Genomic DNA, 15373 nt, shown 5'->3' with positions numbered 1-15373 from the left:
AAGAGTTACAGGTGACAAGTTTTAAACTTTTGCTAGAGAGGAGAGGCTGGTGGCCCTGCTTCCCTGAGATCAAGCTTACACAGGTCACTGAAGTGGATGAGTGTGGCCCCTCAGGTCAGCCTTCTCTCATTCCAGGTTGCATCTAAGATGCATCTAAAAACCCAGTTGTCTCCCCCTGACGGTTTTATCCTTTTTGAGGGAGCTGATTGTTCTTCTACAGGATTGTTAAACATGTACGTGTGTGTGGATAAGCACGTGTGTGCCCAGGTTGGCGGACAGAGATGCACGTTCTTCTCCAACGGGGACGGATAGAAGCATTATTCCATTAAAACCAAGGGTCGCTGTGAGAACCCGAGCCTTTTATTTTAGCAAATGGAGGAGATGACGGGACCGTCTGACAAAGCCGGTGATGCCCAATGTCTGGTCCATCCCGTCGGATGGGAACGGACGAGCGGACTCTCTCACTCACAGCTCCTGTGTCTTTGCCTTCACAGTCTCTCATCACGTTTGTGAACAAGCACCTGAACAAGCTGAACTTGGAGGTGACAGAACTGGAGACCCAGGTGAGCAGTGCTCCGGGGTTCGTGTTTTCAGTCAGCTCTTGATCCCTGGCGGCAGGCGCCATCTTGTTCGCCTGACAAGGAATGGCCACCCGGCAGTTGGGACAGCAAAGCCCAGCTTCTCTGGCCTTCTCTCAGGCCCTCTGTCTTAATTTCCCATGGCTGCTGGAACCAAGTCCCACAGACAGAGTGGTTTAAACCACAGACATTTCCATCCTCACCATCCTGGAGGCTGGAGTCTCAGACCCATGTGGGCAGGGCTGTTTCCTTCTGAGGCTATGAGGGGGTCTCTGTGCCAGGCCTCTCCCCCCGCTGCAGGGTTTTGCTGGTGATTCTTGGCTTCCGTTGGGTTGTAGACGCCCTGCCAGGATCCCTGCCTTCATGGTCACGGGACACTCCCCCCGTGTGTGCGTCTGTGTCCAGATTTTCCATTTTAGTAAGGACACTGGTTGTGTTGGATTAGGGCCCATCCTGGTGACCTCATCTTAACTCCGTTACTTTCAGTAATGACTTCTTCCAAATAAGGTCACGTTCACAGGTTCTGCGGGTTAGGACTCCAACACATCTTTTTAGGGGGACACAGCTCAACCCTAACACCCTCTGAGGCGTCACGCCTCCCCCACCGAAGGGCCTTGGCAGGTGCAATTCTTTAAGTCTAGAACGTTCCGCGCCCTCCCCCTCACCCCGCTTCTGTTCTCCATCGCCATGCTTACTGCTCAAGTGCTCGCCGAATACCTGTCCAGTGAGTGTGCACAAAATATTTCTTCTGCGGGAAGTATATAAAGTATACTCCCCCACTCCACTCAAAGCTCACGCCGCATAGTAAAAATATGTTTCAAGCACTCAGCAGGCATCAAAGCACAAAATATAATTTTCCCAGGATTAGGTGGGTGCTCGAATTCGGAGTCGTTAATAGTTCTTGGTGCAGATTCCTCTAACCCCCAGCTGATCCTTCTTAAACCCCTGGGTGATTGCCTCCGTTCCTGTCTCTTTCTTTGCCTTTTCTCATTTGCTTTTCTAATTAAAAAAGTAATTCAGTTCGTTGTAGAATGTCTGAAAATGCAGATAAGCAAAACAAAAATCATTCCTAATGCCAACGCCCAGAGATAACTGTGCTGAAGGTTTTGTTCCGGACCTTTCCTCCACCTGGCTGGCTAATCACGGACTGCATGGGTCTGTCCTGGAAAGCCAAATGGACTGTTTTTAATGAGTATATTTACCTGTGCATCATTTGTCGCAGTTTATGAACATTGCACACTTAGCCTCTGATACTTACCATTCGGTATATTAACAGTCCCGAAGTGTCCTAACCTAAAAGTAACAGTCCTCCTTTCTCCCTCCCCACCGTCTCCCCCCTTCATCCTCTCCAGACCTACCTGACTGCAGTTAACGGTGGGATATGGGCTCTTCTAGATGTTTTTTTACATGCACAAGTATATTTTGTTAATGACAGTGGGTCATACCGTGCGGCTCTTTTCGTAATGTGTTCTTTGTTATGTAGTTTTATCGTCAGCATCTTCTTGTTGGAGGCTGTGTGCGTGATTCCATCTCATCCTTTCTCCGTTGCCCGGTCTGTCTGTCTGTCCATACTGGTCACCCCTGAGGACTGCCTTCTATTCCATCCGAGTGCACTGCGTGAAGCCTGCTCCTCGTGATGAGGCGCTTCCCACTCTCGTGACGGGTGGTGCGGGGGCTCTCTGCACTCAGCTGGTGCCTCCGTCTGCTTCGTCAGGACACATTCCTGGAAGGCAGTGATGCTTTGAGGGCCCAGGAAGGGCCTGCCTGAACGTCCTGGGCCCTGCGAGCCATTCCCGACTCTTACTTCCAGGTTGGCCCACGTGCCAGCAGGAGTCGCCGGACACCCCGGACTGAGACTCTGCACCTCAATTTGCATTGATCTGGATGTACCCAGTGTCTCCTTTTTTCTCTATCACCACACTTAAAGTAGTATCTTATAAGCGTTTTTAACCAGTGGTCCAGCAGAAAAGAGGTAGTGTTATAAACAGTGTTCATCATGAGGGAGACCTGGGCTCAAAGCCCTGCTCAGGGCTGTGTGTGTGTGTGTGTGTGTGTGCAGGGGTGTGTGTGTGTGTGTGTGTGTGTGCGCGCACGCACATTCATGTCTTTTTTCCTCCTTTTAAAAACCACTTCTATATTCTGGGCAACTTCCTAGCTGTGTGATACCGAGCCAGCTACTCAGCTTCTCTGAGCTTCTCTCCTTCTGTTGAGGGGGCAGCAGGTACAGGGAGGCTTAGTGGAGGTCATGCCTTTACAAGCTGGGTGTTGGTGAAGACAGTGCCGTGGGAGCCGTGGGGCATCCGTGGGGGTCTGAGGTAGAGCACACCCCCACCCAGGACTGATGTGTGCTCTCGGGAGTGTGAGCTGGAGGGTCGGTTTGCTGATAAGCCGCTGTGCTCTCCTGGCTCTCACTCTCCCGGGCGCCCCTCTCCCTCCGTGCCTTCCTCTGCAGTCACCATCTCTCCCACCGCCCCATGCACGAGGGGACCGGGGCTGGGTTCGGGGATGCTGTGGAAGGGAGCAGAGGCTCCCTACACCTCTTGGGCAGGTGCTGGGGGCGGGATCTTCATTCGCGGACGGCCTGGAAATGGGCCCATGCTGTGGAGAGAGCCGGTTTCTTTGGGCCTGTTGCTGGCTCGGTGTCAGCGGGGGGAGTCCAGAGAGCCGTCCTCGGCAGGCCCGGGAAGGACAGTGTCCCTCTGCCTTGCGCTTTGTGTCTTCGCTCCCCTTCCCCTTTCAATGTGGTGATACTGGACACTTGTGACTTTTCATCTTTAAATCGGAGGCCTTGGTGGCCTGCCTAGGATGGTGGAGGGAGCTGCTATTTTCAGTAAAGTCCTCCTTCGGCTCATCACTCTCCGGAGCTGAAGGGCTCCTGGGTGCCCAGCCCCTCACGGCTGTCCTGCTGTCCTGCGTGGCATTCTTCTAGACCAGGGGTCCATGCCGGCCAAGAGAGCTTCCTTTTAGTGATGGAGGGGTCCTGTCAGCACACGACTGCTGCAGGAGCCGCCTGCCGCAGGTGGCCGCTGAGCACCTGAAATGTGGCTGGTGCGACAGGAACGGAATTTTGTATTTTCGTTAATTTAGACATTTTTTCAGTTTAAGAGTTCTGGAACTTGGTTATGTAATAGCGTGAATGTACTTAAGACTGAACTCTATGCTTAAAAATGATTAATATGGTACATTTTATGTATGTTTTATCACGACTAAAAAAAAAAGTCAGCATACGCCAGACACAAAAGGATAAATCTTGCGGCAAATTCACAGAGACAGAGAGCAGAGTGGTGGGTGCCAAGGGCTGGGGGAGGGGGAGGGGGAGTTGGTGTTTAATGGGCACAGTTTCGGTTTTGCAAAATGATGTGACTGCTAGAATGGATGGATGGATGGATGGATGGTTGCACACAGTATGAATGGACCTCATGCCAATGACCTGGATATTTTAAAATGGGTAAAATGGTAGACTTCATGTTATTATATATATTTTACCACAGGAAAAATAAACCAGCAACATTCAAACAAAAAAATGTCTAATTTCAATAGCTGCGTGTGGCCAGTGGTGGTCATGTTGGACAGCTCAGTTTCAGACATCTGGAGGCTGGGGTCCTCATAAGTACTTGCCGTGCAGTGGACCCCAGCAAGTCTCGGCCCCTCAGAGATGCCATCTCTGTGCTCTGTGGGGCCTTCATCAGTCTCCATTGCTTTATCTTTAAAAGGAGTAATTGTTCCCTGGCTAATTGGGGGTGGGGGAGGGCTGTCTGCCAAAGAGTGGGGCCTTTTGTTCTAGATTCCTGGTCCCCCTCCTGTGGATGGATGGTGCTGCTGGGCTGGTGGCAGGGAGAGGCGTCCGGATTGAGGGCTGTAGCCTGCAGGCCTTTTCCTGACCCAGCGCAGCCCGGTGTTCAGGGCCCAGCTGGGATGGACACTAGAGGCTCATCTAGATGGACAAAGGCTCATGGTCACCAGGGCTCAAGCAGGGGAAGGTGTCTGGCACTGTGAGCATAGCTAGAAGAAGGTGCTCAGACAGCTGACAAGGTGAGCAGGTGGAACAGGGCAGCAGAACCCAAACCAAAGCATAGGGCACCCTGCAGGTCATGCATGGATGGATCATTCCAGAAGCCGACACCGATGGGGTGCTCACTGTATGCTGGGTCCTCATGCCAACCCTGAGAGATGGGAGCCAGTGTTACCTCGAGGTCAATAGTGGGGGGACGGGCCTTGTGGCCAGGCTGCCTGCTTCCAGAGCCGTGGCCCTATTCATGTGGATGCACTTCAACCCCAAACACATGCGTGGCCACATCCAGTCCTGAGCGAGATGCTCTGCACCCGGGTCCTTCACCTAATTACAGGTTCATGCCTGAGCGAGGCATGGATTTCATACTTTAAAACATTTTCCTTCTTTGGAATGAATGCAGAACATTCACCACCTCCCTGTATAGCCCGGAAACATCACCACGTGTTTCTCTGTAGTTTGCAGATGGCGTCTACCTGGTTCTGCTCATGGGCCTTCTGGAGGACTACTTCGTGCCCCTGCACAACTTCTACCTGACCCCAGACAGCTTCGACCAGAAGGTACGTGTGTGGTCTCCATCCTCAGAGCAGCCCCGGATGTGCTCGCTAAAGTGCATAGCCTAGACCTGCCCCCCATGGCTCTTTTTGGAGTCTAGCTGGAATCTTCAAAAAAAATAAAGCTGTCCCCAAAATGGTACTGCAGTGAGACATAACCCAACCCTCAGTCATAGAAGTAAACCCATCAGCAGTGCCAGACACACCCGAGCACCGTGTGCCGTGTTCTCTTCGGGGTCTTTCCCATGGGATGGTATCGTTTTTAATCATGGTGGTCGGATGTTGTAAACTTGCAGATCTTTCCACTGTTGATGCCATGCATATGCACCTCTGGTTTTCCCAGCTGCTTCCGACCTCCCCAAGTGCTGTCCTCAGTGGTGGCTCAGAGTCCCGTGGCTCTGACACCACTGTCTCCCTGTTCCCCCCACTCTTGGACAATTAACTTGTTTCTGTTTTTTTTTTTTCCCCATTAAAATAATAGGGCATCTTCTCGAGTCCATCTATCTATCGATCGATCTCTCTGTCTGTCTATCTATCTCTATCTCTGTGGATTGTTTTCTAGGGGAGATTCCCCACAGAGGATTGTTGGGGTCAAAGGGCCTAACCTTTGGATTCGAGTTGCTGAGCCCCCCCGTGTCCCTGTCTGTGCCTGGGTGTTTGGCCTGCTGCTCAGGGCTCCCCGGAATGCAGCCTGTCCAGACAGTAGTTAGCGCATTGCCTTTAGAAACTTGGCTTTTGCACTGTCCGTATTGCTTCGGACTCACGGGCATCTGTTATTGGATTTTCCCAAAGTGCTAGACCCATGAGTCAGAGAGGCAGACAATGCTAGCAGGTGGTGGCAGCCAGGGAAACATCCGGTAACGGGGCCAGTGTTTATCAATCTGCATACTTCTAGCACCTTCCAGGCTGTTCACTGGCGGCCAAATGTTGTTCCTGCCTCGCCTGCTGAGATGGAATCAGAACAGATTAGAGAGGGCCTGGCACGGGTGAGCCAGGGCGAATGGAGAGAGCACGGGCCAGAGGGGAGCGAGCAGGACTCCATCAGGAAACAAGGGTGCTTGTGCTGTTGTTCTGGAAATGAGAACACAGATGATGTGGGGAAGAGGCTCATGCGTTTCCAGGCCCGGTGGGGCTGGTTGCAGAAGCATTGTTGGGGGAGAGAGATTTCCTTTGTTCAAATTAATAACGATGCCGGCAGGAATGGTGAATCGAGCCAAGGGGCCGGAACTGGGTTTTTTTTTTTTTCCCAAGATGAGACTGTGCACATGGCAGGGTAGGGGAGCCTTCTCTCCGGGCCCGGCCTTAATTCCTTTTGCAACAGGGGTGAAAATTTTTGTGGGTTGCCGCCCTGGCCTGGGAGGTGTGAGAGGCCCGAAGCACCGTCCGCCTTTGCTTTGCCTCTGCCCGAGAGCCCTGAGGGAAAGGCTGTTTTAGGGGCAGCGTCCAGCATGCTGGGAGCCCGTTCACGCTCATGAAGGGGTGGCTCTGCTCAGGGAGGACGCTGGAATTCCAGTGCATTCTTATCCAGCTTCCTGGATTCTCTCCCTGCCCCCCATGGGGAGTGATGGTCATCATGGCAGCTACTGGCAAGTTCTTTGTGAGCTCGTCATATTTATTAGCTCATGACCAGTTCACGGGCAGTGGCGTCTCCCTGCTGCACAGACCTGAGCTCGCTCCAGGCTGGGCCCCGCAGCCGAGCTCTCGGGCCGTGGTGGCTGCAGGGGACCTCGCACTGGGTATCCCCTGGGGGACCACGCTGTGTGGGGTGCGTTTGCCCCGATGCTGGGAATCTACAGCAGCTCTGCGTTTCCCGAGGGAGGGCACCAAGGGCCGGTGAGCGAAATCGGACACGTAGCAGGGGCTGCTGTCCCCCAGCGGAACGATGACCTATGTTTTTTAAAACAATTGCACTAGATTTTTAAAAAATGAGACCAGACCCCCTAGGTTCCTGCACACAGACACACGGCACCCTTTGAGCTTTCTGAGACGTGGATACGACCTGTGGCTTTTTGTTTTATAATCTTACTCCATGGGAGCCACTTCGCTGAGTACCTTGTGCCCATCGATCATCTTTCTGGAAGATTCCACAGCATCCCTCTCTCTGGGGAGTGGAGTGCATCCTGGAGACTCAGGTTCTTACCAGCAAATACAAGAAAGGGCTTCACATTCTCAAAGTGCTTTCCCTTCTATCCCCTCATCTGATTCCCTCCCTTGGGACGAGGAAACGGGATCTCAGAAGGACCGAGAGACAACCCAATCTTCCACATTCAGCAGGGCACAGGTGGAGGAGCCCACTCTTATTCTAGAACCTTCTATTCTTCTGTCACTTGGCCAGGTTTTCAAAAATCCCTTGACTTGCAGAGGGAAAGGATTTCAGGGTGTCCTGGCTGTGTGGCTGGCTCCCAGTTGGTGGCATGGGGCTTTGGGGCACGGCGTGTGGCCTGGTCCCCTCGGGTCTGGGGAGCTGTTTGCTGCTCTGTCTGCCCTGTCCTGGGGGCCTGGGCTCAGGGGTGGCTTCTCTGCAGGCATGAGGGGTCGGTGGAGGTGAGGACATGGCTGGGACGAGAGCAGGGTGGCGGTGACTTCCTGTCGGGTGGTTTCCTCAGACTGAGAAGGAAGCAGAAGGAAGTCTTGACTACCGAGAGGTGGGTCTGGGCGAGAGCTGTTCTTGGTGTGGGGCAGGCGTGGGGTTTCAGGAGGCCGACCTGCTCAGCGCCGAGCACTTTTGAGGAGCCGTCTCTCCCTGTCCTAACTCGTCTCAGCCCTGGGGCCTCCTCCGAAAAGTGGCCTTGGCGCATCCCATGGCCCTTCCTCTGGGCTGGGCTGGCTCTGTACACCTGGACGTCTGACACCCTGCTTGGCCTTTTCCAGAGGGCCTTGGGAATGGCCCAGGGTCCTCCGGGCCCCCTGCATCTGGTCATGTGCAGCCCCGCCCAGCCCTGGTGTGAGGGGCCTGCAGGGTCCGTCCCCACACAGGGCCCCTCCGAGCACCACCTGCCCAGTGCTGGTGCTGCCGAGGGTCCTGGAGGCCACTGCGCGGTCCCTGAGTTGCTGGGATTTTGACCAACAGCGGGTTATTTTGTCAAACATCGTTTTCCTGGTTAATTATTAAACTGTAAGTAAAATGATCATGTTTCTGGCTCATTTACCCTGAAATCATGAAGATATTACTGTTGAAAGGATATGTGATTACCAAGAGCCCCGGGGTCCTCTCTAGCTCTGACTCTATGATTTATTTTATTTTTGGTGCCCCCCCGTCCTACCCCCTAACAGCCTTTGCTCCAAGATGGTTGGCTGTGATTTGGTTGATCACCCGGCGTCTCTGTGATTCAGGTGGATGAATGCAGCAGAGGAGGTGTTATTTTAAACCTCTTCAGAAGTTGTTAGTGGAATACAAGCTTCCAGCATCCTCGTGGGCTGAGTGGTACCTTTCATTTCAGGGAGAAGCCATGTGGGGGTTGGGGGTGGGGTGTCCACCTTCTGTGACATCTAGCAAGTCGAGGCCAGGACCAGGGCCCTGCTGCCTGCCCCCTGCAGCCACCATTGGGCTGACTTCTGTTCCGGCAGGGTCCCCAGTGCCTGCCCAGTGCCTGGGCCACCACTGCCCCGGGAGCGATGTCCTGCCCACAGTGATGCACACGCAGCTCTGGGAGGCCCTCCCAGCACATGGTGGGTGGCCGCTCTGTGCTGGGGATGGTGCATAGCGCTGGGTGCCTCTGGGAAGTGGCTTGTCCTCTCTGAGCCTTGGCTTCCTCGTCTGTAAAAGGGACAGGGTCACGGTCACTTCTCATCGTGTGGCCTGTGACAGAGCAGACACTTGGAGACCCCAGAGCCCTCTAGGACAAGCTTTGTGCCTTCAGCCCTGCATCTCTGAGCTGCCCCCGATCTCTGGTGAGGGGAGTAAGGACCATCTAGTGAACGTCTTCTCCCGACGCCCCTGCCCACCCCGTGCCCTGCGTGGCGCCACTTGGGTCTGGGAATGTGCCAATTCTACTCTTGCTTCCTTGGCAGGTCCACAACGTGGCGTTTGCCTTTGAGCTGATGCTGGACGGAGGGCTCAAGACACCCAAGGCTCGCCCTGAAGGTAACGCCCCGCCCCAGCCCCACCAACCCCAGCTCCCGTGCCCCCTGTGCCCTTAGCTTCAGGGACCAGGAGGACTGTGCTGGCAGAACCACCAATGCCGGTCTTTAGTAACTGCTTGACTTGGAGGACATGACCTCTGCCCACGAGCCTCGGGGTCTGCGCTCCCCTGCAGGTGCCGGGCTCAGGCTAGAGATGCTGTTTCATGCCTTGCAAGGATATTAAAGGCTTGCCGCAGTTTGATGAGTGTTGGGTTGATGTCCCTGCAGGGATGAGGCACGGTCATGCCACGTGTGGGTCCGAGCCGCAGCGGGGAGGCATGGGCAGCCGGTGGTGGGACCACCAGGGCAGGGAGGCTGGGGAACCAGGAGCAGGCCTGGCTTAGCCCCCTGCAGCCCCTTCCTCAGACCTGCGCATTCACAGAGGGCATCGGTCCTGCTGGCTGCCTCTGGTTCAGTAGCTACTAGTCTCCTCCCACTGCAGTGTTGGCTGGCCTGGGGGGGTGGGAGGTGGCTGGGGCTGAAGCCTCAGGCCTGGGAGACTGGGAGCCCTGGGTGCATGTGTGAACCCTCGAGTTCACTGTGAGGGTAAACTGGCCGGCAGGCTGTTTCTCCTCAGTGAGTCTTCGTCTCGTTTGCAAAGGGAAGGCAGGAAAGACGGTTGTGCCGGCTCTCCCTGTTTCCCCCCTGCTCTGACAAGCTGAGATTGGAGACACTCTGGGCCTCGGTATAAGGACAGTTGTTGGTTCACGGCAACCGCTCAGCCAGCCTTCCTCTGGAAGAGATGCTATTTCTTGCTCTGGGGTTGAGTACCTGCAGGGGGAAAGCAAGATCACGATCTTTCCGTGGCCCGAGAAGGGCCTTGGGCATCATCTGATCCGATGGGCCAGTTTTATAGGCAAACAGCCTAAGACCCAGAGCAGGGAGGTCACTTGTCTGAGGTCACAGGGCAAGTGAGAAGAAGACCCAGGTGCCCTTCCCACCGAAGAAGGCAGCCTGGACTTCCTGGGCTGTCGGGTCCCCTGAGGGTCCTGCCGTGGGCCACACCACATAGCATTGCTTGACCTTAAGGGGGCAGGAGGGAACAGCAGCTCCCACCCCGCCCTGCCCGAGAGGGCCCGCTCTCTGTCCTGGCACAGGTTGGCCCGTGGGTGTTGGACCCCAGTAAACGTCCTTGGCTGTTGGACAGCCCACATCCATAGGCACCGCTGGTCCCCAGACTTGCCCGATGCGGGTCCTACAAGGGATGCAGGAGCATCCCAGGTGCTCGTGGAGAGGGCTGGTGGCCTGGGGCCTCTCATAGCAGCCAGTGTCCTGGGATGGCGCTGCCCAGGGCGTCCGGGGTGGGGTGGCTATCGGTCTTGAAACCGAAGCACTCTGCTGGGGACGTGACAGGTGCCCCGTGCCTCCCGCGTGCCGGCGCCAGGGCCCAAGTGCTCTCGCCCCGCCAACGGCGTCTCCGTTTCCTTCCGCAGATGTGGTGAACCTGGATCTCAAATCCACCCTGAGGGTTCTTTACAACCTTTTCACCAAGTACAAGCACCTGGAGTGAGAGCAGAGAGCAGCGGAGACCCTGCAGGGCCGGGAGGCCCGCCAGCCTTGTTCCCCACCCCACCCCTCCCCCACGCCAACCAGCCTCTTCGGGTTATTGCTTTTAAGCTCCCCTGTGTAGCCCGCAGTGGGCAGGATCCTTTGAAAGGCAGGATTCTGCACCCCAGTGCTGGCATGTGGCCCCACAAGTGCTGAGACACGTGTCGGCCCTGATCCCCCCACCCCTCAGCCTGTGGGGGGGCGCCCTGCAAGCCTTTCCATGGAGCAGTTAACGACCACGGCCATGGGTGATCAGAGCAGCACCCACAGCTCTGAGGAGCCGTGAGTCAGCCTGACTGTGGCGGGGGAATCTCCTTGGAAGGGAGGCCTTTTTAGTAAAAAGCGTTTTGTAGTTTTAAAAACTTCCCTCTAAAGTCCCAGGGGCTTTTGATGGGACAGGAGGGCCCGCCCCACATTCTGCTGCTTGACCAGCCAGTGTTTCTCCTTTACCTTTTGCACAAACATCTAAGACCCGGGTGACCCTCAGCTGCCACCGCGCAGGAGGCAGGATTCGCTGAAGCGATTTCTGATTTTTTTTTTTTTTTTGGTGACGGCCAAGTGGGCTAGGTCGGGAGCCAGATCTAAAGTGTTGCTTGATACATCTCAGAGGCCCTGTTTGGGAATAGATGCATTTTTAAACTTTTATAAAAAGCTGAGTCTCTCAGTTTGCAGGGGCCGCTGTTAATAAGGGGCCACAGGCGGGGACTTAGACAACAGGAACGGATGGTCCCCCAGCTCCAGAGGCCAGAAATCCAGCATCAAGGCAGAGCTGGCTCCTCCTGAGGCCCCTCTCCCGGCTTGCAGATGGCCTCCCTTCCCCATGGCCTCACGTGGCCCTCCCTCTGTACCCGTCTGTGTCCTAACTTCCTCTTACAAGGACACCTGTCATAATGGATGAGGGCCACTCTTGTGACCTCTTTGTAACATACCGACCTCTGTAAAGACCCCATCTCCAAATACAGGGACATTCTGAGGTACTTGGGCTTAGAGCTTCAACATATGGATTCTGGGGGACACAGTTCAGGCCTGATTGGGGGAATATGACGTCTTTACCCCCCTCCTCCCCAGTGTGGCTTTCAACCCTGCTGGCATCCCCTGCTGGGCACCCCTGAAAGGAATGCTGTTCGCCCCCTCCCCCGCTCACTTTGGCTCAAGAGAGAAACGGGGCGGGGGGGGGGCCTGCCCTGTGTCACCCCCCCACACACACGGCAGCCTCCTTCCTGGGCTCTCAGCTCTCAGGACAGGCCTTTCTCATCTCCGATTTTCACCTTCCTGCTGTTGATCGGAGCGGTCGTGCTGGTTGTTAATATTAAATAGGACACCGGCACTCACGACTCAGGAAACGCTGATTCCCCTGTCCCCTGTCTCAGCTCTGCCACTGCGAGTCTGATGGAGGTGGTTTCCCAGCAGGGGACAGAAATAATTAAAACAGCATTACAGTGTCTCCTGCGGGACGCGGCGACATTAAAGGGCCACACTGACAGAAGAACCAAGGCTGGAACGTTCTGTGCCAACTTCATTACCTGCGTAGGTTCCCTGCCGGCCGCCGGAGCAGCAGAGGCTGGTCCCCCGGCTTTCACAGGCGGGCCTGGCCAGGCTGTGCCCATCCCCAGGGGTCCCGGGGGCCGAAGGATGGGGGGCTGACATTTGGAGAGAATGCAGCCTCAGGGTTTTCAGCGCAGGTGGGCAGCTCCGGCGGGCTCCGTGCCTAGAAAGGGAGGCAGTGGTCCTGGGGGGCGGGGAGTGCATGCGCTTCAAGCCCTCTGTGTTTCTGGTGAAAGGGGTCCCTAGATATGGGCCAACTGTGTCACGGTGCCGACCCTCTAAGGCCAAGGTTCCAGCAGAGCAGGTGATATGTCATCCACACTGGCTTTATTCAAGTTGGTTCCCTGCACTGAATGCATCTCCTTCCCTCCCTTCACTGTCCGCTCTGAATCAGAGTTCAACGAGAGGCCTGGGCATCTGCGTGGGGGGCGCAGTCGTGAGGCAGAGAGCAGGGTGAACTCTGGGGGCGGCCTCTTCTCCTGTGATCAGCCCTCCTGGCTTAGCGACCATAGCTGTGCGTTTCAGGTCTGCGATGCTGGGACGTCTTCTTGGGGTAACTTGCGCAGCAGAAGCCACTTCCCTTAATCTCGGAAAGTTCTAGAACCTTTCCTCCTCAATTGACCCACCTTTTCAGTGCATTGTTTTTTGGTCGGGGGGGGGGGACCCTCTATAGGAACTAAGTGAAAGCGAGATCATTTGCACCTGAGTGGCACTGGCTCAGGGTCTGCAGGGCCCGAGCGAGGGCCCAGGCAGGGGCCGTGAGATGGTCCCCTTTTATCCTCCTTGGAGCGGCTGTTGGAGGCCCCTGCTGGCCATGGGGAGGCTGCCTGCAGCTGGGCTTCCCCCGTGACAACCACAGGGTCTTATGCACGCAGAGCCCTAATGTCCTAATTGGATGTGACAAAGAGCTGTGTTTTAAAGGAACTGAATGCTTTTTTCATCCCCTTTTGCGGGCCCATGTTTCATTGTCTTTTTAGCTGTTTTAAGCAGTGGTGCCTTTGGATGTCTGGATATCGAATAAAAGCCGCTAAACCCCTGGCGTGTTGCCAATGCTGTCCGCCTGGCCGGCAGCGGGAAGCCGTGGCTGCTCGGGTCTGCCGTGGGCCCTGCCGTGAACCTGACCTCCCGGGAGCCAGAGCCTCGGTTAGGAAAGTGCTGTGCGCTGTGAACGGTGTGCTGTTACTTATTCCAATAAAGACCTCGAGAGCGCGGGGCTGTGTCTGCTTTTGCTTTCATGCGCTTAGTGGCCCTTGGTCGCGCCAGCCCAGTGCTTGGGCCCAGGAGCCAGCATGCAGCCCGGTGTGGGGGCCGGGCCCTGCGGGGGCTGAGGCCAAGGGGTTCCTGGGCGGGAGCCACAGGGGAAAAGCAGTCACAGCAGCGGATGTGCAATAGGGATGAGCCGAGCTGGGCGGGTCGGCCTATCTGTCCGGGTCCAAAGCAGAACGGGGTGTACAGGGGGCCGGTGGCGCCGGCTGGACAGCCCACTCTGGGGGGATGGTGTGCCCCTTGCGCTGCAGGACGAGGGGCCCGGGTGACCCTCGACGGTGGCCGTGCTGTAAACCTTCCCTGCAGAAGTCACGGGGGGATTCAGGGGCCTCGAACTTTCCTGTCTGAAGCATTAAAACTCACTCTTGAAGTACTGCTAACCGGCAGAGCGAGGCCTTGGTGCTGTAAAAATACTAAGGATCCCAAACAGCCGCTGGGAAGGACCCAGCTTCGGAGGGACGCCTGGTCCAGAGCCACGTCGTTCCCGTGCGACTTCTGGCCAGTTCGTTATCCCGCACTTTCCACGGTGGAAATTTCCCTCCAGTTTCCCTCACCAGATCCATCATCACTCCCTCACTTAAGATCTGCCTTCCTCGACTGGTAACATCCTTTATTAGCCCAGGTCCAGTGGCAGATAACTGGCGTCGCCGTAGTTGCTTGAACAGGAAGGAGTCTAATACCGGAAATGAGGTGACCCCAGAGCCACCGGACGGCTGGAGCCCCAGGCTGGGGACAGACCCCCCCATCAAGGACTCGTCCGATGACACCACAGTGGCGGCCTTTGCCCTGACCAGGAGGCTGCCGAGCCACTACTGTCTCCCGAGGCATCAACGTTGGGCCAGATGTTTCCTGATGGCCCCTGAGACACCCCCCCCACCCCGCCCCGCGGTATCTGCGGCCCTGGCCTCACCGACTGCCTGGGCGAGCGTTCTTGCCGCTGGCTTCCCCTGGGATTTGGCCAGTGGGAGGCCCCAGCAGGAAGGAGGGTGGGGGAGAGTGAATGAGATCAGGGTGTTAGTTGTCCCTCGGCCAGGCCACCGTGGGTCGGCGTGCCCCCCTCTACCACAGCCCCTGGCTGGCGGCCAGCTCAGAGCTCCAGCCATCTCTTTCTGGGCTCTGGTGTCCTCCCTGTCCTCTGCCCCGCTGGGCTTCGGAGTAGCCCTTCTCGGGGGGCAGCACCGTCTCTTCTGGGTTCCCTTAACCTGGCCCCAGCCAATGCTTTATTAAGCACTCTTCAGCCCCCCATTTGGGCATGCCATCTCTGTGGAGACTTGGCAGCACACTGACCCCTGGGCCACGCCGGGCCCGCCACACTTGCCCAAGCCAAGCGGGTGTGTGGGCACCGCTGCTTCCCGGCCCACTGCACCACAAACCCCGGGCTCGCACGGGGCCATCGGGGCGGGGTGGGGGGGCGCGCAGAAATGGGATCCTGCCCCTCTGTGTCTTCCTCTGCAGGTGGGGATGAAAGCAGCACCTGCCCCAGAGGCTGCCCCCAGTAAAATTAAAGCCCTTAGAGCGATGTCTGCTACGTCTTCAGTTACTCAATAAATATTAGCAGTAATAATCACTAACACGTTGTCATTTTTGTAAGTTCTTGGGAACAACGCCGCTTTCCTGCTCACGTGTGCCCTTGTTCCTGCTTCCCACCTGCTCTGCCCCTTTTCTGCCTGATCTGTCAGCAGAGAAAGGGTGCTTGGCTTCCTGGTCCCTCAGCACAGTCGCTGCTGCCGTGAATACTCACAGGTTCATCC

The 15373-nt window shown here is 56.2% G+C and overlaps 1 protein-coding gene across 1 annotated transcript in view; it reads left to right on the top strand.

Moving 5' to 3' along the window:
* PARVB (parvin beta) overlaps window positions 1–10940 on the top strand; it is a 67881-nt gene extending 56941 nt beyond the window's left edge. Inside the window, exons 10-13 of the mRNA XM_021687796.1 lie at window positions 495–563; window positions 5046–5147; window positions 9153–9225; window positions 10697–10940. Of these exons, the coding sequence (XP_021543471.1) occupies window positions 495–563; window positions 5046–5147; window positions 9153–9225; window positions 10697–10773 (321 nt within the window). The 3' untranslated portion in view covers window positions 10774–10940. The remainder of the gene's footprint in view (window positions 1–494; window positions 564–5045; window positions 5148–9152; window positions 9226–10696) is intronic.
* The last annotated feature ends 4433 nt before the right edge of the window (window positions 10941–15373 follow it).

Source organism: Neomonachus schauinslandi, chromosome 5, assembly GCF_002201575.2.
Source record: "Neomonachus schauinslandi chromosome 5, ASM220157v2, whole genome shotgun sequence".
NCBI classification, from domain to species: domain Eukaryota; kingdom Metazoa; phylum Chordata; class Mammalia; order Carnivora; family Phocidae; genus Neomonachus; species Neomonachus schauinslandi.
Note: the sequence above shows the minus strand (reverse complement) of the source record. Positions and strands in the feature narration are given on the sequence as shown.